At 40.5% G+C, this 24,719-nt stretch overlaps 1 protein-coding gene across 3 annotated transcripts in view; it reads right to left on the bottom strand.

Annotated features, from left to right (window-relative positions):
- Positions 1 to 24,719, bottom strand: part of COL22A1 (collagen type XXII alpha 1 chain) — a 216,651-nt gene that overhangs the window by 45,255 nt on the left and 146,677 nt on the right. For all 3 annotated transcript variants that reach the window (XR_001553652.2, XM_015856410.2, XM_032442913.1), the window contains exons 25-40: positions 21,218 to 21,271; positions 20,798 to 20,851; positions 19,809 to 19,862; positions 18,557 to 18,610; positions 18,109 to 18,144; positions 14,959 to 15,021; positions 13,751 to 13,804; positions 12,839 to 12,880; positions 11,338 to 11,370; positions 7,661 to 7,714; positions 7,077 to 7,130; positions 5,835 to 5,888; positions 3,718 to 3,771; positions 2,066 to 2,119; positions 1,481 to 1,585; positions 989 to 1,033 (exon numbers count right to left, since the gene is read on the bottom strand). Coding sequence is in view for 2 of the 3 variants with exons in the window: in XM_015856410.2 (XP_015711896.1) it covers positions 989 to 1,033; positions 1,481 to 1,585; positions 2,066 to 2,119; positions 3,718 to 3,771; positions 5,835 to 5,888; positions 7,077 to 7,130; positions 7,661 to 7,714; positions 11,338 to 11,370; positions 12,839 to 12,880; positions 13,751 to 13,804; positions 14,959 to 15,021; positions 18,109 to 18,144; positions 18,557 to 18,610; positions 19,809 to 19,862; positions 20,798 to 20,851; positions 21,218 to 21,271 (864 nt within the window). In the remaining variant the exon portion in view is untranslated. The remainder of the gene's footprint in view (positions 1 to 988; positions 1,034 to 1,480; positions 1,586 to 2,065; positions 2,120 to 3,717; positions 3,772 to 5,834; positions 5,889 to 7,076; positions 7,131 to 7,660; positions 7,715 to 11,337; positions 11,371 to 12,838; positions 12,881 to 13,750; positions 13,805 to 14,958; positions 15,022 to 18,108; positions 18,145 to 18,556; positions 18,611 to 19,808; positions 19,863 to 20,797; positions 20,852 to 21,217; positions 21,272 to 24,719) is intronic.

A 24,719-nucleotide genomic window follows, 5' to 3' on the forward strand; every position in this document is an offset into this window, starting at 1 on the left:
TTAAGATTCCTACCATCCTGTGCTGATATTGAACAACGTATTTCATTAGATTTCCTTCAGGATTTTTTTTTTCTTTCTGATTTTTATATTACTTTCAGTCTATTATTGTGTCTACATTCTGAACCGTCAAAGATATATACAACAGAATATAATGTATTTATACAGAATGCAGCAAAAACAAAAGAAAATATTTCAGAGCAGTTTGGTTATTTCAAAAACATAGGACCTAGATGGATCCAGTCTCATATTACTGTATTCTTACCTATCATTTACAAAAACTGTTTCAATACCCTATATTTCTTCCACTCCAAATCAGGACATAGTCATTTCAAAGAGGAGAATTTCTGATATATATGACTGAAAACTCAAGCAAGATCTGGGTGCTTGTAGAAGCAAATGCTTTTGCTGTTCTATTCCTTTCTGTACTTGCTATGTACTCGCAAAGGAATAAGCTTCATTTTCAGGGGAAGACATTAATGTTGTTAACTTAATCAATAAACTAGTTGCCTTAGCTGCAATATAGGAGGGCAAACCAGAACTACCCAGTCCCACTGGAAAACATTTGATTTCCTCTTGAGAGAGGTAAAATAAATAAATGCTATGGAGATGTGCTCTTTGAGAGGCTGACAGGTGGTCTCAAGTGTCATTCATCCTTTAGCTATGAAATGTCTCTATTGCTGAATGGATTAAAGGTCCCCTGTCACAATTTCCCTAAAAAATATTCAGCATTTAGCATTTAGTCTGTACTGAATTTGCATAATTCTGGAAGAAATTTTAAATGTGGAAACTGAACACCATTAGTTCATATCTTAATACTTGTATCTACAGAGGCACTGGAATAGTAAAGAAAGAAATATCCTAAAAGGTTTTTAAGCTTCACAAACACTATTTTCCAGTGAATGGCAGACCATATTTACACCATAACTTTATCTTCAGTTCTAGCAGTGGAAGGAAGCAGTCTGCAATAAACAATAAAGCCCATACTCACCTTATGTCCAAAAGGTCCTGGCAAGCCTGGTGGGCCTCTTTCCCCCTAAAGTGACATAGCCAAAACCAGAGAAGAGTCATTGCATAGCCAGACTGGTGAGATAGCACGAGTTCCCAGCACCCCCCTTCCTTCCTTGCTCTACACCATGGATTTTTTAATGATAACTTGTAAGCAGATTACAGTCTGCTAATTTAGCTAGAAGTAAATGCTTTTAGGGAACTTTCATCAAACATGTTCACAACAATCATTCAGTGGTTCCTTGTTGTGGAGGCTGTTTTGGATGGCCACGATGGCACACAGCTTCAGCCCGCTCTGCCTTTTCGGATACAGCACTGTGATCTGCAACATCCTGCACAACAAAGGCTTTTGCACCTTCAGGTGTCTCAATAACACCCATGAGATCTCTAACCGAAGTCCACCATTCCCTCAGAAGCTGTGTTTATCAAGCTCACAATGAGCTCCTCAAGCACAGAGCTTGCCAGAAGTACTTACCTGTTCTCCATCTTTACCTTTGCCAGGCAAACCCGGCTGTCCAGGAGGCCCTGGCACACCAGCTGGCCCAGGTAAACCCACTTTTCCTTCTTTTCCTGGGTCACCCTGCAGAAGCAAATCCAATAAAGCTGTCAACTATACATTAAAAACCATTCCTGTCTGAGTTCTTTCACAAGGACTAAAAGATCATATTACGGTAGATTACCAGAAAAGCAGAAATCTCTGTTTCCTAAACAAGAAAAGCAAGCTTTTTTTCCAGCTCTGGGTTTACTGTGGTAAACATGCATCTCACAGTGTACCGAATGGTGAGGACAAAAGAAGATCATCATACATAAGTATGTAGCAGTGACTTTGGCATATTCAGTTGTATCTCAGTTGTTTTATTAGGTAAATTATAAGACTGCAACAGGGTGAAATCCTTATAGCATGTTTAATAAAATAGGTCAGATGAGATAATCTAATGAGCCCATGTGCCCTAGAAGTCTATGAACCTATGAAATCATTTGCCAATACAGGCTGTTTCCATCCTAAGTTACTTAAAATGCCCCAAGGAAAATGAACAAACTCATAAAAGAAGAAACTCACCTTTTCCCCTCTTTCTCCCTCCTTCCCTGGTAGTCCAGGGTTTCCAGGCACTCCCTGAAGAGAAAAGAACTTTAAAGACTAAAATCGTTTTAAGTAACATTTGATCCTAAAGAAAATGGATAGACCAGTGTGTTCAATACGGCCTATCACAAGGATTAGTATAAGTTTTACACTTTCCACTACAGACAACTAGGGAATTCAGAGAATCAGAAAATCCAGAGAACATCACAGAAGAGATGTGTACCAAGTGCTTACATGAGATTTGGGTGCGTTGGTTTTTTTCAGTATAAAAAAGAGCTGAACAGTAAAAGCTGGAATGGAGGTAATTCCAGATTTGTGCATTCTTCTACCAATAATGTTTTTGTTCTGTGAAATCCTCAGCAGTTCCTAATCCATTAACAACAAACCCCAAATCGTCACCTCTCTATCAGAGAAGCCAAACGTCTCAACTTATTTTGTTTTTTACAGCTCACAGTCTCCAAAGCCACACACTGGAATAATGTTTGTTTTACCCTTTATTTCAATTTTTGTTCCTCTTCAGGTCTTGGCAGATTCCAAATCATTCCTTGTCAAAATATAGATGAAATCAAACACTGTGGCTTCCTGACTCACCAAAACATGTGTACATTATACAGAGTTGTACTACATTTTAATATATTAAATGATGTCTTGGCACCGTAAGATTGGATTGACTTCTTCTCTGAGTGGACACAATAACTCTTTAATAAGTAATAAATAAATAAATAAATAATATTTACTTCCATTAGCTTTTATAAGTAATATATTGGTATTAGTGGCAGAGAAATTTGTTTAAAGGATTGTAAGATTGAACAAAGTCTTCATTTTAGATATCATATTCCCATTTGAAATCACTGTGCTTATAGAATTAAATGAAATGCAGATTAACAGTTAGGAGAAAGGCTATTTAATATTTGGACTGCCTAGTTGTCAAACTCTGCCTTTAAGAGCCTTTAGCCATTGTGCTAGACCATTATTCCTGAACATATTTAAACCTGAGGTATAAGTGTTGTTTTTCACTTACTTTACTGTAATTCTAAAGAAATCTCAAGCACTAAATAGAAAGTTACAGTGGTGGAGCAGGGAGTAGAGTTGGTCTAAAGGCTTCTGTGCAGACACGAAAAGCTCTGTCAGGCACAATATAATGATGGTGATGAATGTGTACTGAGGTAAGAGGATGCTGTACAACTTCAAGGCACTGATTTTAGAATCTAATATTTACATATTTTCATAACAAATATAGGTTCTTACTATGCAATCTTGATATCACAAAGTTATGTTTTCAAAGGGAAAGGCCAAATGGAAATGAGGTGAAGGAAACAAAACAAGAGAGACAATAAACACTGTAATTCTTCTATTGAGGAGCTGGCAGAAAAAAAAAAAAAGTGTTCTTTACAACTTGAAGAGGAGGAAAGCTTCTCCATGCCTCCTTGTTGCTACAAATTAATATGAAAATATGTTTCATAGAAATGCCATTCCCAGGTGCCTCCACATCTTTTGATTCAACTGTAAAACAGTGTGATGAAACACAGTCTTTTGAATCTGATAGTAAACTCCCATGGAAGGAAAAACAAAACATTAAGTAAAGAGATCAGGGCACAGATGGGAAATCAAATACAGCGGTGCATACATACCACATTTCCTGGCAATCCTCTTGGTCCTGGAGGTCCCACTGGTCCGACTGCACCCTGTTTAAAGTGAAATTTATGTACATATGTAATTCACAACATGTACCACCTAGGAACAAGATGTTACAAGAGGAACTGGAGTTTATATCATACAAGGTGTTGTACAAGCACAAAGCAAAGCAACAGCATTTTTTTTTTAAACACTTTGTAGTGTAAAGAAGCATGAAACAGTAAAATAAATAATAATAAAGATGAAGATTCTCGGGAGCTTAAATTACCCACATCAAAATAAATCCTAAGCCTTGCTCAGATTCAGGAAGAAAGGTCTGAGCCCAAAACATCAACAGAACAGAGAAAAGTATGTTGATTTAGGATGAAAATCAAAACCTTGGCCAAGAAAATATGCTCTGTTGAAAACAAAAACCTGAAAAATACTCATTTGTGTTAGACACACAAGCACCACAAACCATGCAGAGTGCTTTTGTTCTGAATTACAAGCATTTTTGTCTGCAATCCTATTCAGCATGTATGCCTCCAAACATGCATGGGGGACATGGGAGGAAATATTCTCAGATTTTGACCCCAGAGAGATATATGCTTGGGGTTACCAGGCTGCAGTTAGACATTTTCTTCTAAACCAGATAGTATCAGGTCTAAGTCACCATCTTGAGTTACTCGTCACTCTACACAGGCCAGGATTCACCTGCTGTCACAGCTTCACAAGGAAAAGAGTTTCTATCAAAATTCCTAAGCCATTCAGGATGAAAACAGGCAGACTATCTAAAAACATCTGCACAACTGAAATAATCTACCTGACTTGGAATACAGAAACCCCTTCTACTGGAAGATCTGGGTAGCAATTTCATGCAGGGGGATAATGCAAACAGCTGGGAGATGGTGAAAATCTTCCACAGCAGAACTATGAAGTGTATTCACAGCAAATGAATCACTGTCTATCAGGCTCACTGCAAGAGAATTAAAGGTTTCCTCATTACTATGTTATTCACAGCTACTAGTCCATGAAACAAAAGAAACATGAGAAACAGTGCAGTCTATCATGGGATGGTAAACAAGAGGCATATGTGTGCATTTCCATATCATTAATGCTCTTAAAGCCACCGGCTTATACTACAAAATAAAATCAATGAATAGGTTTAGAAGGAGTGTGACACCCTTAGCTGCTTTTCTCCACATGGTCTAAGGAGTCCTTCAGCAGAAGGTGATGGAGACTTGAGGACAGGCAGTAGAGAGTTTAGGGTCAAAGCACTGCTAAATACAATGTCTGAGCACAACTCCAAGCAAGGAAACCATAAACACAAGGACACATGGAGAAATTCAGTGCTCTAGGATGCTTTTCTTGGATTTCCTATGGCTTTTATATACATATAATCATAGAACCATAAAGTCTTTTGGGGACACCTACAGCTCAACCAGGTTGCTCAGAGCCCTGTCCAGTCTGACACTGAATGTCTTCATCCTCTCTCCCAGTCATTACTTGAATCAGTTCTTCAGTTTTCCTTCTCTGCTTACAAAGAAAGTATGTGATCTTTTATTCAGACACAAAGGGAGTATACAACTGCTATAGTAATAAGACAGGACTTGAATCTCGAGCTGTTCTTTAGCATATAGCCAGACAATAGTAGCACTCTGTAGAATACAGGCCTCAAAAAGTGATATTAAATGATTCCTCTGGCGATGAGGCTTTATTAAAGAAAGCAAAATTGACTACGAAGCCTAAAACCAACTTTTATCAAAAACTAATTCTGGCTGCTGCTGGGAAGCTCACTCTATGCACCAGCTGACTGCCTGGGCTGGGCTGATAGCACAGTGCAGCAGCAAGCTCTGCCTCACTTCACCCAGAAAAGTCAGCTTTTGTTAGAGAGGGAGTCTTATCCAAAAAAAGACAAACAATTTAGAGCTGGGCTGATTGGGGCATTGATTGGTTTGGTGCAGCTGCATCTGTTTGCCCACCAGCAGTGACTCTTCTTTCAGCTGTAGATTAGGATGTGCCCTGTGCCCAAGCAGCCTGGTACCATGAATCAGCAAGGCAGGGAGGGACTTCCAAGTCCCTCTAGGCATGTTATTGCCAAGGAAAAATGCTGCAAGGGAAAACAGCTACTTACAGCCTCTCCAGGGGCTCCAGCTTCTCCTCGGGCTCCTTTTTGCCCCTTCGTCCCCTGTGCAGGAAGAAAAGAAGTACCAGCTGATTAGAGATGGGATGGGACTGCTTGCCAGACAAATAGACTTCAGGATGCCTGAACATGCACTCAGCTAATCAATTCACAGAGGAGTTTAAAGGCTGAGGAAATGGCTCCCAGCTCTCCATGCAGCAAGAAAATGAAATATAAAAATAAAACCCTGAGACATAAGAAGAATTACTAATGACTGATCAGCTCAGAGGCTATTTCACTGTACTACAGGTTGAAACTTGCAAACATTCATCTGGGGGAAGCTGCTTCCTATCCTCAGGCCAACCTGATGCTTCCATCCTAGCTGAACTCCGAAGGTCTCCTTGCAAAGGGGAGGTTTTGCCTGCAGTTCTCAAATACCAACAATCATTTAGAAATGGTCAAAACAGATTACAGTGCAAGGAGTTTGCTGTGGTCCTACATGCTACTTAGTTCTTTCATTAGGATTTTGGCATAACACAATGGAGCCTATCCATTGATCTAGTCCCCTTTTTAGCAAATGTTACTTGAAAGTTGCATGGTATTACATTTGTTTTGGGTTGTGTGGGGTTTTTTTAGTTTGTTTGTTTGTTTGTTTTTTTCAGGATGCTAAGGCTGCTGTTAACCAGTTTTGCTGATGATCCCCAAGTAATACATGGTTTTGTGACTTGAACACAGCACAAATGTAGGCAGAGTAAATAACCTTCAGTGTTCACATGGAGACATACCTCAGTGGAAATACTGTGCACGATCCAGGAATTTTTCAGAATGTAATTAAGATTATCAATCCATTTAACACGAGCAATAGTGCTGTCAGGGTTAAGTGAGCTGGGGTTGAATCTTAATGCTCTGCAACATCTTGTTAATGTACTGAAGTAACTTATCTGTGAGACCTGTGATTTGGTGGCATCAATACAAGGTGCCCTTGGGAAGGAGAGTTTGAAGAAGAGGTGAAGGAGAGTTTGAAGAGAGAAGTGCCCTTGGAAACAGTACCTCAGATGACACTGATGTCACATTTCTGCTTTGATTCTCCTCATATTGTCCAACAAATACCTGTACAGTAGTCCCTGTACTTAGAATGATGTAGGAGAAATGGGATGTTGGTGTACAGGGGAAGAATTATTCACAGTGAGATGCACCATGAAGTCAACCCTCTCTGTCATATGAAAGATTTGCTTTAAGTTCTGCCCTTTTTACCTGTAGTCCTACAGGTCCTGGGACACCCTGTTTACCTGGGATCCCCGGTAATCCCTGCAAAAACAGAGGCACAGGTGGAAGAGCTGAAAGAAACAGTTCAATTCTTCCCTTCATCAAAGGATTTTATCTCCACCCCCCCCCCCAACACACACACACACACAGTGAGAAGAAAGAGTGATTTTTATGGAGGCTGGGACTGCACAGGTTGCTACCTCTCCTGAGAGCTCCTTCCAGAACAGGAGCAGAGCTGAATATAAATGGAGTAGCCAACTGCACTATTTAGACAGGCCACATTTCAAAATCCTTAATAAATCCTGTACAGCCCCACTGTCAGTCAAGTTCTGTTATTGCAAATTTCATACTCTTCAGCCAGTAAGGCACAGAGCTAAAAAATTAGGTGCTTAATCTCATTTAATCCATCTTCCTGTGGAGTCAAAGCCAAATACCCCTGTGGCGTTTTCTGATGAGAGAAGATTCCTGCCTATGGAAAGAGAATGTCCCACACTCTCTCTTCAAAAGAGGCAGCTCTCATGTCTTCTTGCTAGAACTCAAAACTGACTTATGAAATAGTTAGCTGTACTTACAGGTTCTCCACCTGTTCCTCGATCTCCTTTCTCCCCTTTTGGTCCTGGTTCACCCTGATATAAAACAAGACAAATAAAACCTAGAAGTCATCCTAGTCTTGTTTTGTAAGAGGACTCTTTTGACCAGATATCCGTTTCTGGCATAGAGTACCTTCCTCACAGGACTTTGGAGATTTTTGTCTAGACTTCTAAGACTGGTATGATACTAATTGCAAAAATATTCAGTTTTAAAAGAGAAGAGTTTTCCTACATGGAGAAGAGTAGTTAAAGAATTTTCAGCCCTAAAATCTGGTCAGTTCTGCTCCAGTGTATTAATAGGCCAGGTGACACATCCAACAGCAAAAGCAACAGGGCCACTGCATTGCATTGTCTCTCTGTAAGACCAAAAGCCTAAAGCTATCCTACAGCATGGAAAGTGTCCCAAATACAGTTTGCTCTTCCACCTTTAGGACTGAGGGAATCTTGAGCACTTCCTAAGATATGTATAACACGGCTTTTCCAAATCTCTAGTTCTGCCAACAACTCCACACATTTCTGCAACTTACCCTCTTTCCTGCAATGCCAATTCACTATATCATGCACTACTATTAATGACAAACAGTTATAATTTATCCTTGTTCTTCCTCATTAAAGAAGCTTTCATGCAGGCATTCACCAACTCTGTGTTGAGTTCTATAATAATAATCAGTAATAATAATAATCAGTAAGTCTGCATTTCTGCTTTTTATAAATTGAATGGAACAGCACACAATAATGGAATTAGCCAGAGAAAACCTGACACTACTTGAATGCCCATGTCTGCTTACTTATAAGACCATATGTATTCAGGCAATAGCAATCTTCACTTATTTATTATTTATCATATGCAGTGTTTCAATTATGCAATCAAAAAACAGTAAGAACAGCAGCAAATTAAGCTCCCCCAGCACACACACACGAGGAATAGTGATCAGTAGAAATGCAGAACCCATGAGCAGATCAGTTTGTATTTTATTCAGAAGTTAAAAGGTTCTATATGGGAGATCATAAAATCCTGCTTCCTGTTTCAAGTATCCATTTATTATAATCCATTTTATTCACATCTGCTATTTGCCGATCATTTCTGCAACACCTGGGAATCCAAAGTCTGTTTGCAAATGGTTCTCTATCAGACAAAATAAAAGTAATAGCATAAATACTGCTTATGTCTGTTTATATTATGCATTATGAATAAATATTATGCTTTGTAAGAAATGATTTGAAGAATTTCCCTTCACAGTCAGAACCCGGTGTGACCGACTCTTAATCAGGCAGTCCCTGATGCCATCTACTGGCCTTCTGAGGGATGGTGCAACCGCATGAAGTACTTGGAGCCTGTTTGAGACAAACCCGCTCAGCTGTGTCTGAAATTTGTTGTGCGTAAGAGAGAAGAGGCACAGGCTTATGGTAATAAATCTGTAGATAAGTATGGTATTACTAAATGGAAATAAGGACGTGTACTATTAGTGAGAACAAGACTGCAAAGAGAAGAAACAGCTTAAGAGGTAAATTATTTATTTATTTATTTATTTATTTTTAATATTCTCATTTTTCCTACATTTTCCTCAACATTTGACTTGCATGTCAATGAATAATTGGCAAAATTCTAGACTGGTTTCTTTGCGCAGCCACAATCAAAGGCAATTCCTATCCTAACTACCTGCAAGTCCTTCCCAAATTTGCCGAATCCATGACTGCCCACAGAGTCCATTAAGTCTTCCTGCCTGTACTGCACACTGCAGACACCTCTGGCCCTGGCAGCTGGACTTAATCAGCTGCCACCTACTTCTTTCCTACAGCTCAATGAACAGAAATGCTGTGGTGACAACTAACAGCTGCTACCAAGCTGGGCAAGATCTGTGCTCACAGCTTTCCTGACCTCCTCTCTTGGCAGTGTCCTCCTGTAGTCCCAATTAATGCATTCATCATTTTTGTGCCATTTAAAGGAGAGGAAATAAAGTGGGGGCTCAGTGGTAACCAGCTGCAATGGGAGGTGGAAGGCAAAGTGGGGAGCCATCTCCTGTTTTACTGTTTTGCTCCTTTCTAACTGTAATACCTGACCACCACTGTCATTCTCACAAGCCTCATCTCCAAGAAATACTCACTCAGTGCTCTGAATTCATATATATATATGGCAGAAATCCCTCTACTGCCCTGTTGGGCCATTAAGTTTCTGCTGAGTCCACAGCACAAGCTGCACCAAAAACACGCAACTGAGCTGTGGTGATTGGGAAAGAGGAGCTCAGAGTCACTCAGTTAGAGGTTTCCCATTTCTGATAAATACTGTGGTGTGTTTTAAATAAAACTGATTTAAGCTAATAATAAGAAAACAGTAATGGAGGTGATGTCTTTTATTCACAATGCGTTTCCTGCCTCTGCCTGTGTAAGTCATGCTCTGTTTCTATACACCACATAATCAGTGGAAAGCAGTGGCAAGTATTGCATTTTAGAGATTGAAGGACAGTTTTCAGCAGCCTGCTGGTGCTGCGGCCTCTAGAACATAACCAATGACAACCTCCTAAGGTATATCACCACCTTCTGACACCTTAATTTCTAAAGCTGTAAATCAAAGGTAACCTCCCTTTCTCCTCCCAAACTTTGCAATGCTATATGCAGTTGTGTGAAATGGTAAATGCCATTACCATAAACTTGCACGTGGAGAAATACCAGTGATCTGACCTGCTGACACCAGTTCAGGCCTTTTAACCTTCACAGTCCTGTAGCTCGTTTAGAAGAGCAGTGCACTCAAAACCAAAGAGAAAACTCCTGTGACTGCAGCACTACAAAGACCACATAAGTTGTTATTATTCCGCATATTACATAGAATCATTAAGATTGGAAAGAACCACTAAGATCATCAAAGTCCATCCATCAAGCTGTCACCACTGTGCCTATTAACCATGTCCTTCAGTGTTGTGTTTTTAGAATACCTCCAGGGACAGTGACCACCTCTCTGGGCAGCCTGTTCCAATACCTCACCACTCTTTCAGAGAAGAAATTTCCCTCATATCCAAACTGAACATCCCCTGGTGCAACTTAAGGCCATTATCTCTCATCCTGTCACAGTTACCTGGGAGAAGAGGCTAACCCCCACCTTGCTACATCCTCCTTTTAGAGAGTTGGAAAGAGCGTTGAGGTCTCCCCTGAAGCCTTATTTCTTTTGTATATATAGCAGCAATCTATGAGCTAAGGTGAAGAGAGAGCCAAATAAATTGTCACCAATTCCAGCACTATTACCATTTCCTCCATCTCTGACGAACTTGTCATACACTTTCTCTTTTTCATGCCACATTTGCAGCCCACTTCTGCCACTTACATGCCCTAAGGCCTCCTGATCATTAACAAGCTTATCCACACACACAATATATGATCTTAAGTAATGCCAATTAATTTCCATCATGTACTCTGCAATGCATTCCTCATTTAAACAGTGGACAGCATATAGCTGTGTCTTGGCAGAAGCTGGTTTGGATGCTGGTATAATCATGACAGCTGTGGGCTTCTTGTCACTGCTGGTTAATATGGTGATGTTAAACAGAATCAGACCCAAACTGACCTCCCTAATGAAAGCATTTAAATAACATTGGAAGGACTGAGGTACTCTGACAGACATTAAAGACAACAAGCTAGAGGCCATCTTTATTAGAGACATTACTTACAGGAATCCTAGGATGTGGGGTGAAGAAGGCTGTCTGGAAAAGAAACCAAAGTATTAAAAGAAGCACTGTCTATTTTCCTGGAAATGCAAAAACTTATGTTTTCTCCTTGTCATTACAGATGATGCATTCCATGTAACCATTAGGAGGTTTATAAATGAGCAACTCATTGTAACATCTTCAGTATCGTTAAACTTTCTAACTTCAAGGCTGAGCTCTCTGTTTTGTACCACTTATAAGACAACTCAGCATAACCGGTTGTCTTATGACATTGGTCATCCTGAAGGAGTGGCCAGATATAAAACGATTGCAATTAGTAGGGAGAAGCAGCATCTATAATTATCAAAACTGACAAAATCAGGAAAAAAAGTCCTTGATGAAATGAGAGCATGCTGAAATTGATAGCTATCTTTACAGATGAAATTCATCAGTCTCAGCCTTCTCACATGATCTTATTCAACACCCTCGGTCACAGACTAATTGAGGCCTAGCTGACCACAAGTAAGAAATTGTAATACTTCCTCTCCTCCACTGCTCTATGAAGGTTTGTAGATGCTGGATTCTCTCCAACAGATCCTGATTAATATTCTCCTCATGATCTGTGAATGCAGCAGCTGCAACCAGCTGTGGTGAGAAAAGCTGAAAAGTGGCCATTTGACACTTTCCAGAGGATCTGTAACAGGGATCAGACTTTCTATTGCAGTGAGAAGCCTGTTCCTAGTGCTTGCTCCAAGCTGCTTACTCAGATTTTGCTGGAGGGAACTGTGAGGCTCATTGAGTGCCTGGAGTTAACTCCACATTAATCACACTCATGCATCTGAAAGGAATTGTTCAGTCTCATTTAAGAAACAATGAATTGGTGTTGTCATGAGGTTTGTTTGTGCACTAGATCCAGTCCTGAACCCAAAATACCTATCAAGTTCTTTTAGGAGAAGATCTTTCTGGGCTTTCAGCACAGTATGACACTGTACGCAGCAAAGGCTACAAGCTCTTCCAAGCCATAAGTTACTGTCAGTGAGAAGTGAAGCCCTCTGCTGTTCTTGTAAAAGAGAAATTGTTCACCATGAGAGAAAAGTTGTTGTTCATTGGTATCTGCTCTTAGTGTATCAGTTTTACCATGAGGTCTCAGGTGGGAACATCTAAATTGCCTAGAAAATCAGTACAAACATGCTCTTCATCTTCACCCAGATGATCTTTACCATCAGCTCCTACAGCTGCTAAACATATCAGAAGTTCGCTTTAAGTGCAATCATGCAACAAGCACACAGAAAAGAGCTGTTTGCAAAGAAACTGAAGAGTGCTTAACCTCTAAAAATCACACAAAAGACCAACGTAAATTTATAGAGCTTCTTTTGAACCCATGGAGATAGATGGTCTGAGAGTAAATAAGTCCTGATGTTTCAACAGTGAGGCATAGATCTTGTAAAGTTTTGTTTCTGAGGCACCTGTGTGGCAGAAGTGTGACAATGCCTACAATGTTTTTGCAGCACAGTGTCTTACTTACTGTTCCAGGTATGCCTGGTGGCCCAGGGGAACCTGTGTCACCCTAGAGAGAGAATAGTATAACAATGGATATAAAAGGTGAGAAAATAAAAATCACCATTATCATTTAGAAGATACAACATTCTCAGATGAAATTTAACCCAAGGGCAACTGTAGAATTGGCATAGAGCTTAACTTACATTTTTGGTTGAAGATTGTCAGAGATCTTGATTGGAAAGCATGTTTTAGCTAAAATTGTTATAAGGGGTAAATGTACAGCCACCACCTCTGTGTCTTTCCCATGTGGCTGTTGGGGCCCAGCTCAGCATCTGGGGACTCGGCATGGGGGACACGGCCTTTGCCTTCCTTTTTTTATGCACACCACATTCACAAGTCCCCTGGGCAGACCAACATGGACTCATCACTTGCCTGATACGCTGGCCAAGGCCTAAATCTTCCATCACTTGCCAATTGGTCCAGTTTGGTTTGCTAACAAATACACATGCACGCCCCAGGCACACCAGCTTTGGGGAAGATACAGACATGGTCCTCCAGTAGCCAGAACCAGGCATATGGGCTGTAACCTGTGGTTCTCCTCTATTCATTGGTGCAGAGCCCCATACTCACCTCACCCACACGGGTCTCATCCTGGTGGCTCGCTAGAGAATACAACATTCCCATACCAGTGGCAAAGAACATCACCGAATCATTAAGGTTGGAAAAGAATACTATGAAAATTTAGCCCAACCATAAACCTATCACCATCATGTTCACTAAACTATGCCCATACGTGCCACATCTGGAAGCTTCCTGAAAACCCTCAGGGATGCCTACAGCAGGGGGTTGAAACTAGATCTTTAAGGTCCCTTCCAACCAAAACCATTCTATGACTGTATGATTCTATAAAGAGGAGCATGCTTATTTCATGACTCACCTTTTCTCCCCTTTCCCCTTTCAGTCCTGGGAGACCATCTTTTCCCTTTCCTCCCTAAAAATAGGAAAAGGAAATATGCACACTTTGATTTGATTTAATCAGTTTCGTTTTATACTTTCAGTTGATCTTACTTGTCCAAGATGTAGTGTAAGCAATTAAAAGGGCAGTTAAGATATTTGAAATGGCTTCACAAAATTAACATTATTTTCAAAAGCTAAAGAATAGTGACTACGCTCACGGAAAGGAAAGCACCAATCCTGAATCAACTTGCACATAGGTTTTGTTGACTGATGCAGTAACAATGCTCAGTTTTCCAGTTGAACAAGAGAAGCAGAACACACCTCAGATTTAGACAGGACACTCGTTTTACAAATCTGTTTACGCTGAAAGATTTCCAAGTCATCCATTTACTGATGCCTACCTTTTTAATCACCCAGGAAACTTGGTGGCCTGAATGGGTTATGCTTAACAAGGATGATGTGAATATTCCTCAAAGTGCATATACAAATGTATATATTCAATATTAAAACAGGAGATAACTGACCCACATTTATATGATTTCATAGCAAGAACATATTCTCTACTCTACACTTCAATATAAATACAGTATAGCAAATCAAACAGTAGTACTTCTGTTGATTGTAAATCTTTCTTGTTGGCATTCAAACACATAGTTAGCTATCAGAACCAATGGCCTCCATGTCACAGCTAAATTCACTGCCAGATCCAACTACTTTCCAGTGTGTAGGTGCCTCTGAAGGTCTGCAGCTGGCCAGGACCTGGGTGGAAATTAAGCCATCAGATAGTAATCCAACCCTCTGGAGTATTCTCCAGTGCTTAGTGACAAGAGAAATTTGGGATTTTAGTTGTTTTTATTTTTTTAATATTCTTAAGTCACACAGATACATTTAAAAGTGAGGCCTGAAGGGCTCTGTGCCTCTTCTATTGCCTAACTAGGAGTACGGCATCAATCAAAATCTCCAGTGTTCGAGATCGACATTGTTCATTAACATCTCTGCTGCAATTAGCAATGGTCACAAAGCAGTGAAGCACCCTGTTGGAAGGGCTACTTGGTGTTCTTCCTAGATGTCAATCAGCTGTTCACCACAACTGGATCACTGAGAGAAAATATTATCTAGGAACACTTGAGATAAGTCCTCCTGGCACCAAATGGACAAATAAAAACAAGTTATGGCTCAAAGATTCACCTGGTCTCCTTTTTCTCCTCTCGGTCCAGGTAAACCCTGAAGACCAGGAAGACCTGCTTCACCCTGAAAGTAAGAGAAAATCATGCATGAAATCCAGGAACATTCATCAAGCATGGCTTCTATTAAAGAACTTCATTAGTTTCAAATGCAATTAAGAATGAAAGAGAAGACTGGTGGGACAACTCTTCACTTATTCATGTCAGATTAAAAGTACATCAAGTCTGACTCTCAGGGTAGATTAATCTAGCCAATGTCCTTAGGCTAGGAAAGATGAATCCTTGATTTAGGCTGATACTAGATGGTGAATTGTTAAATATCCATAATGCCTGCAGATGGTTGCTTTTTGATACCTAGTTACATCATGATATATGTAGGCTATACTGTAGGCCAAAACCTCCCCTATTTTTTGCATGTAATTTATTCTACATGCAGCTTGCTGAGAGAGAGAACAGGATCTTCTTTAATTATCAGATAATTTCTTTTTCTAGGGGAATTACTTAAAACAGCAGCTAAGACTTTTCTTCTCTCTCCTCTTTTCTCTTCTTTTTTTTTTTTTTTCCTTTCTTCTTTTCTTTCTACTGATAAGTGATATAATAAAATTTAGAATATATTTTCTTTGCACTGTTCCATAATAGCACCCAGCAAGCAAGCAAAAAAAGAGCACCTAAAAAAATAAATCTAACTTCTATTTGCATCTATTAAGGATCTAGAATATGCAGACCCAGTACTATTAATCTGAACAGAACAGATGTTACCTGATAAGCAAGTGTATCTCAATGCATCTCCTCATGTTTGGATTTGTTTCTGTTTCACCTCACTTTTTAGTTTCTGCTTTATAATGGATGCAAGCTGTTGGATTAATTGTAATCTCTATGTCACGTGGTTTGTTCTAAATATAACAGGTGGCTCCAGGTTTAACCAGATTGTCAGCTGAAAATAGTCAGGATCTCAGTCATAGACAGAACCCAACTACATTATGTGCTGTATGAATATGAACTAAGAATCGTTAATCCTCAGGTTAAAGAGATTAACTCTTTATGGCAAGAGTCTAAACATTATAATGGTGTAGATACAATGAATGAAGAGAAATGAGGTCAGAAAAAAGATGATTCTATGATTCTACAATTCTGTTTTGCTAACCAAGAATAGCTGGGAACACAGGATGATGTTTAATGAATTTTGACAGACAGTGACATTTGGTGACGACAGTGCAATGCCTTTTGAGAGCCACTGCAGGATCCTGGGTGATGATGAGAGATTGTGAGAAAGATTAACAGAGGTCATAAAACTAAAAAGGGAAAAAGGAGAGTTTGGAGGAAAAACAAAAACACCCAGTGTAAATTTGGTCTCTTGAAAGATCCTGAAGAAAAATACTAATGAGTTTTTAGGGGTCCCAATGAGATGCATTACAGAATCCTGAGGGAATTAGCTGATGTAGACAGCAAGCCACTCTCAATGGTATCTGAAAAATCACAGGAAACAGGTGAAGTCCCTAGTGACTGGGAAAAAGGCAACATCACATCCATTTTTAAGAAGGGTGAAAAGGATACTGGGAACTACCATTCTATCAGTGTTACCTCTGTGCCAGGAAAGATCATGAAGCAGATCCTCCTGGAAGCTATGCTAAGGCACATGGAAGATAGGGAGGTGATACAGGAGAACCAGCATGGCTTCACCAAGGGCTTATCCTGTTTGACCAGCCTAGTAACTTTTTATGATGGTGTAATGGCATCAATGGACAAAGGAAGAGCCACTGATGTCATCTATCTTAACTTCAGTAAGGCCTTTAACATGATACCCCACAACATCCTTCTCTCCAAATTGGGAAGATATGAATTTGAAGGTCAGACTGTTCAACAGATAAAGAACTGGCTGCAGGATCACAATGAGAGGATGGTGGTCAATGGCTCAGTGTCTGCATGGAGATTGGTGATGAGTGACGTTCCACAGGGCTCAGTGCAATGACACTGACAGTAGGGCTCAGTGCACTCTCAGCAAGTTTCCTGATGACACCAAGCTGTGGGGTGCAGGTGACACACCAGAGGAATGGGATGTCACCCAGAGGGGCCTACACAGGCCCAGGTGAACTTCATGAGGTTGAACAAATCCAAGTACAAGATGTTGTACCCGGGTTGAGGCTACTCTCACTACCAATACAAGCTGGAGGCTAGGAGCTGAAAGACAGGAAGGTAATAAAAAGCAGCCAATGTGGATCTGTTAAAAGCTCATCATGTCAAATCCATCCACTTTCCTCCCTTGACAGGATAACTAGGCAGACAAGAAGGAAGTATTTTTGTGATGTACCTCAACATTAGTAAGATGTCTGACACAAGACAACATGATGTGCTCATTAGTAAAGTACAGAAATACAATGTACAAGAACAGTCTCTGGAGGGTTGTGTAGAACTGACTAAAACACCCACCCACACACACACACACACACACACACAAAACCTAAATTCACACATCTGTTACTAGCTGTTTACTTCCAGATTCAGAAAGAGATGAAGTCCTCCAATGGTCTGTACTTACTATTCAATATTATAGTTTATAACTGAGAAGACAGAAAAGATAACACTGATATAACATGTGGAGAATATCACACTATAGAGAGAGGTGTTTTGGAAAGTTAGTGCTCCACACTGGACTCCAGACAGCTGTATGCCTTAGGAAATTCCAGAATGTTTCCCCTGCTCCCTTGCTGTTAGCTGCTGAAACTTAAGTCTTAATATGTAATGATTAAGATAACTGTAATTTCTGACAGTCACGCAGGGTTATTTCCTAGCAAGCATTTATGATCTAGAAATGATGCATCGCCCTTTGCATCATGTATTTACAAAAAGGTCATCATCACCCAGAACCATCACCAGCACACTGGCTTAATGTGAAGGAAAAACAATCACTTTTATGCCACCTTCCATTTTTCCTTATCTACCAGAAACAAGATGACTGAATTTTCTGAGACACAGACAAAATTTGATTTAGCATATTTGCTCTGGAACATTACTTTCTCCAACTGTGAGCTTTATCTGCTGACTTGCACTTTCCTTGGCAAAGGAAGCTATTGGCAAATGGCTTTGTTACTGTATGTGATCACTCTGTATTGCTCTGGCAGGCAGGTGTTGTTGCTAGCGCCATATTTCTGCTCACCTGCTCACCAGGTTGGCCATGGCTTCCTGGTTCTCCCTGTAAGAGCAAAAGTACAAAGTTAGCATTGCAAGGACCCAATCCTTTTGCAAGAATACTTTCTCTTTAGAAAATTATCCTCCCTACTGCCCTAGCTCATGTTATTCTACCCACATTCTGTAAGGCACTGAAATTGTCTTCTTTGATGGCTTGGGACCCCTGGCCACAGAGACCCAATGCAAGGTCCAGGTCACATCTTCCTATATACATAGAGTAGAGAAAGGAGCAGCAAACAGGGTTTTGTATCTTGGAATGCAATGAATAGTGAAGGCACTGAGCCTTCATGTCTGCTCACCCTCTTATATTTCCAGCTTTAGGAGAATCATGGGCTCCTGACTTCAGTACAAGGCCATTTAAATCACACCTTGAGTGACTCAGTGGCTACAGCAAACTTAGAAATAAAATTCCTTACCTTAGGGCCAACTTTTCCGGGAAAGCCTTCCTCACCCTTTTCTCCTTGTTCTCCCTGCAGAGAACGTGAAAAATTAATATACATCTTGAAGTGTAGTAATGATGAGGAATATTTTGACTCAGATCCCCAGCATCAGACTGAGGATGTAAATGGAGCCACATGAAAGTATCTTTCCTGGAAAGTTCTACCATTTAAGTACTATTTGCAGACACATCTCCAACAATGATCAGAGGGCTGGAGCACCTCTCCTACAAAGAAAGGCTGAGGCAGCTGGGCTCATTCAGCCTGGCGAAGGTAAGGCTTGGGCAACAGCACACTACAACCTTCTTGTACTTAAAAGGAGATTATAATCAGGTTAGCTTAGATGTTAAGGGGAAAATTTTAAATCAGTGATGACACACTGGTACAGACTGCCCAAAAAATCTGTGGATGCCCCATCCCTTGATGTGTTCAAGGTCCAGCTGGATGGGGCCCTGGATAACCTCATTTGGTGAGTGGCAACCCTACCCACAGCCATGGGTTGGAACTGGATGAGCTTCAAAGTCCCTTCCAACCCAAGACATTCTGTGGTTCTATGATTCCCTAGATTGACTCATAGACAAAATATGGTTCATTCCTTTGTCGCTTATTTGCATGACTACAGGAACTCAACAAGAGTTTCTCCTGCTCAAAATCTCCATTTTCTAACTGCAGAGACAACAGAACAGCAGAGGAAACTAACCGTCTTGAATGTGTCATTCATATGAACTTACAAACAGGGCACAAGTAGTAGGAAGAAACAAAGAGACGCATCTCTTCCACATGGCTCCACAGGAGACATAGGGGGATGGTATATTCTCTTTCCTGCTCTTCAAGGAGGAAAAAGAAATGTATTTGGGGCCCAACACACTCTATCGCTCTTTGTGCCTTGGACACGGGCCCTGACTTGCCAGCCTCCTTGGCTTTTTAGCTTGACAGTAGAAGCTTCTCTGTCTGCTACACTCAGCCATGTCTGCTGAATAAAATGCAGTAGCTGAAGACTGGAAGAGGTTCTCTGCTGTATTTAAATCCAATTCAGTCTTCACAGGGACTCAGTACAAATCAATCACATCAGCTGGCTTGACCTTGGAGCTCCAGGGATGGAAGCAGGTGAGATGTGTTTGACCCTGGAGATCTGTTGGAGATCTGTTCCCCTTTCAGCTTACACTTTCTTGCTTACCCAGATAAGCTGCCTAGGTAAGCTGGTTACGCTGGTGTATGTGGTGACACTTACCTTCTGACCTGGGAGCCCAGGAAGACCATTTAATCCATCTTTGCCTGGTGAGCCCTAAATAAGAGAAAATTACCAGCTCTAAGAGCTTGCTCCTTAAACTTATAACTGAAAGATCAGACAAAGTATGTTGAGTTCATCCCCCTTGCCACTAACCTAAGCTTAAGATTTGCTAAAACACCTCATGCATCTTCTGCCTTTTTCACTACTGTAACTCAGACTACCCAAAATTTCTGGCAATGCACGTATCTGCTTGGCTGTATTCAGCATGGTAATTTTAGTGACTGTCCACAGGATGTCAGTGTTGTTACAGACAAACAGCAAAGTAGAAGTTTTATGAAGAGTGGAGTCTTAACTTTAGAAATAGCATTCTCCGTAATTCTCCATTGCCTGTAGCTGTAACTTTCTAAAAAGATCTTTCACCTTTTAAACGTCAGTAATTTCTTATGCATATATAAAGACTGGCATTACACAGTATAGATGGAAGTATTCAGCAAAATAAGAACTGAAATGACTTCTTGCAATGCATCTAAAATGGTGAGAAAAAGTTCTGTCCTCTTTTCAGGTATCAGTTAGTCTCTAAACACCACAGGCATAAAGTGTCACTTCTCAATTCTAAGTATTTCATAATACACCTTTCTTGACTTAAGAGCCAAAAGAAATTGCAATGCTCTGCTATAGTTACTATTTTTATTTCACTTCTTTGACCTGATTCAAGAAACTCCACTTTGGAAGAGTCGTGTTTTACCAAATGCAAACTAAGTTTTGAAAGGTACCATGTAAAACATTATAATCCCAGTGTACAGGAGTAGTACAACTACCTCTGGTAAGCCAAAAGGCATCAGTCTAATGTCTGTGTTAAAGGAAACAGTACTGGAGCCAGCACTAAAACTGGATATGTAGGCAAGCTGCAGGAAAAGAAGAGTTTAGAAGTAAAACATGTAAGGTCATGGAGAGCAGGGAGGCAATGCAAGTTGTCCCTCAAAACTTACAGCTGGTCCTGGAGGTCCAATTTTACCAGCAACACCAATTTCTCCTGGCAGTCCCTGAAAAAATAATCCAGCAGACACAAAAAGCATCAGCATTTCTGCCCTTTACAGGCTGCTTTCAATTCAAATACATTTTTCCCTCCCAAAGCAGTCAGATCTCTGCCATGGGGCGTCCTCCAGATATTGACTCATTTACCGGTAGCGCTAACAGGGCTCCAGTAGTCAGTGCAGTTGTTCTGCAGGGCCAGATGGGGCTTTTCACGGTGAAAACACAACAGAAAGCACACATTGCCAGAGGCACTGACTCAGTTCCCACTGAAATTCAAAGTCTAAATCTCACATTCTCCCCAACTGTTGTTTTTTATTTTATTTTCTCTCTTTGATGTAAACTAAACAACAACAAAACCAAGTCTATTTCCTTACTGGTGCTCCAGGTGGTCCAGGGGGTCCAGCAATGCCTGGCGGCCCTGGAGTTCCCTGTAAGAGAAGGAAGAAAATAGTTTATTAATAACCATGATAGTGGTAGAAAGCCTCAGGCCCTTCCTGTATGCAACTGGGGTTCTGTTCCAAACAGAATCAGGACTGAGCTTCATTTCATTAACTTCTCTACTCCTAAACCTGCAAGATGCCAAATTGAGCTCGTAGGGAACTGTGCTCAACAGCAGAACAGGATCTCTTGCTTAAACCACTAGTTACTGCTGCTACAAGATGAGCTCCATCCTGGGCTCCACTACAAGAGATGGCAGCCATGCAAGACAAAGCATCCAGCCTACTTCAATCTTAATTAATGGTACAGAAGATATAGTGGATCAAGTATTTAAAAGAAATACCCCACTATTTTAGTGCTCTGTCTGAACCTTGTTGAGAATGAAACGTCCTCACAAGCTCATACTTCAGTGTATACATTCAGCTTCAAATGCTCTGGAAATCTTACGCATCTCCCTGCAACAACTATTTGTCTTGGGAAAATATCATCTGAATAGATATCTCCAGTTTTCAGAGGGATTTATTTCCGTTTATTGGGTAAATTGTTAAAAGTGAGTTCCTGGCTGAAGAGATTTTTTTCCATACTTGACACATCACTGTTTGAGATATAGAGGTGTTTGTTACCTTCAGCTTTGCTGAAGACAAGAAGGATTTTCTCTGTTACTTAAAATGAATAATTTGTTCAAGTGTTTTTTGAATCAGGACCTAAGTATCAAACATAGGGATGGAAGAGAAAGGGAAGAGAAACTCCTTCAGGCTTTCTAATATCATGAGCTAAGTAATTTTCAGTTTCCAAAATAGAAGGAGTTCTGATGTTTGCAATCCCAAAACACAGAAACAAACAAACAAACAGAACAGCAAACCCAAAACCAACCAAAGAAAAATGTATCAGGGGGATATTTTTCACCCACAGGGTGGTGAGGCCCTGGCACAAGGCTGTCCAGAGAAGCTATGGATGCTCCATCCCTTGAGGTGTTCAAGGCCAGGCTGGATGTAGCCCGGGGCAGCCTGAGCTGATGGCAGGCAACCCTGTCTACGGCAGGTGAGTTGGAACTAGGTGATTTTTAAGGTCCTTTTCAACTTAAGACATTCTATGATTTTATGGTATACACCAACCTATGCAAAAAAAAAACCTAAAAGCTAACAATCAATAGAAAATGGGCAGTCAGCTTCTTCCTTGCTAGAGCTGTGTTACAATCCAATAACAAAAATCACATATTTCTGTGATTATGAGTCATGGACCAATATTAATATTTAACATTTAAGGGAAAATGTAGCTGAAGAAGAGGATAAAGTGGCATAAACAAGAATGAAGAAGAAAATTCTGGTGTTGAGGTTTGATGGAGGAGATAGTGAATAAGCCGTCATTTTAGAATGTTTGTAAAAATCAGCCAGAACAAATATTACCATCTCACCAATAGATGGCGCAAAGCAACTAAAAATGAACTAGCAGATGCACCTGGCTTACATATTCCCCGTAATCCGCTTCCATTGCAACTCAGTCCAGAACAGACATGGAATCACTCCACAAATAACATTAGTATTAGTAGAGTGTCTCAAGTGCAAGCACAGCTCAAATATCTGCAGGAAGATATGCCTTGGGATCTATTTACACTGATGACATAACTCATGGGCAGCCTAGTTTCTGGTTTAGAGGATGAGGTTTCAGATGCCATTCTAGTCCTATCAGAGGCAACTGGATGACCCCATCCGTCACTTAGAAGAGGCTTCACTATTCCAAACAAGAATCAACAATCCAGTACAAGACAAAATGTCTCACTGCACATACAGTCAGAGGGCAGCTGGATAGACTGGCCTCAGATGTCAGGGGCCTGCTTGGCCCCTCTCTAACCCTACAAAGGTGGTAGGTATACAGTTAATATGGGAACCAAAATAGGATTGCCATGAAGAGTAGGTGTAACACTGGGAAAGACTTCAAAGTAGCTTTAGATAAACAGCAAGAAACTGATTCAGCAGCAAAGTGGATTATATGTAAGTAAAGGAAAGATAAAGTACAAAATATTTAATAGTTCTATCTGATTTCTGCAACAATGAGATCTGGTAAGCAATTAACCAGCTGAGAACATAGCCACTGTCATCCCACAGCAAGGACACAACAGGGGGACCTAGCCCCACCCTGAGCATCCCCCAGGTAGGATACCCACCCTAGACAGGGTAAGTCACCAAAAGAGGAGTCTTGCTCAAGTATCTATCAGCAAGCAGCATAACCTCCTACACCAAGTGACTAAGACACGAGGAAATGAAAAATCATGGGCATGAAAAAGCTGCAGGAATACATTCTATCATATAATCACCCTTTACAAAGCTCTCCTTTTTGCCACACTTGTCCAGAGCGAGACTTGTATACAAAACCATCTTGTGCTCTTTCTCCTGACTTCTGAGTATACTTCAGAGCAAGAACTATTCTCCCAAGTATCTAACAGCTTCAAACTACCTGACAGTATTCATTTGTTATAAAGAAATATATATATATAACAACAGCAAAAATAACAACACATTCTAACAGCAGTAGGACGCTCTGTAATGTGCAACCCCCAAGTCTCATACCATCTGTATTCTTCCTTTTTGACACTGAATCCAGATAAAAGCACCTGATTCCATTAATCACATTTTTCACTGATCATTTGATGAGTTACACAGATGAGAGCCCTTGTCCCAAATCCAGTTCCCAGTGTTGTCCCTCTAAAACTCCAACTCAGAAGAAGTCATGGAGAGCTTTGTTTGTGGCTTGTAAAATATCTGATGCGTGCCTCTTACAAGCTGGAACAAAACCGGGTACATAAAACCTTTGATCTCTAAAACAGGACTGCACAAACTCGGTTTGGAAAACAAATAGCAAAACACAGATCTTTTGTCAAAATGTTTAAGTAAAGCTATTTTCAACCAAATATTTCAAGCTTCTTTAAAATCCTAATATCCATGGGAAAGTGTGTAGAGGTATGTGTTTGGGGAACAACACCCATACAGACATTCCGGATTATAGTTCATCCAGCTTCATTCCTAAGAGAAAGCAACACAGTTCTCAGGAAAGAAATCTGACACAACAGAGAAGGAGGAGCTGCATCTGTCCTCCAGGAGCTACTAAAAGATGCTCTCCCAGCATGTACCCTGCTGAAAGACAGGCTGGGAAAGGCAGGACTATTAGGATGTGGGTTCTGTACTCCCAAAGGAAGTTCTGCAAAGGAACAAAAACCTTTTCATGTGAATACATCAGTAGGTTGTGTGGCTCAAATCTATTTTCCGTAAGAAAAGGGATGGCTATGTTTTAAAAGGCGAACAAATGTCATTGCAGGATGGAAACAGGAGTCTGATGGCTTTTCCAGAAATCTGTCCCTGTAGGAAAAGCTTGTAGAGACATATTTTCTGTACACTATTTCATGCCAATGCCTGGATCCTCTTGCATTATGAAAAAGGCTTA

Source organism: Coturnix japonica, chromosome 2 (genome assembly GCF_001577835.2).
Source record: "Coturnix japonica isolate 7356 chromosome 2, Coturnix japonica 2.1, whole genome shotgun sequence".
In the NCBI taxonomy this organism is placed as follows: Eukaryota; Metazoa; Chordata; class Aves; order Galliformes; family Phasianidae; genus Coturnix; species Coturnix japonica.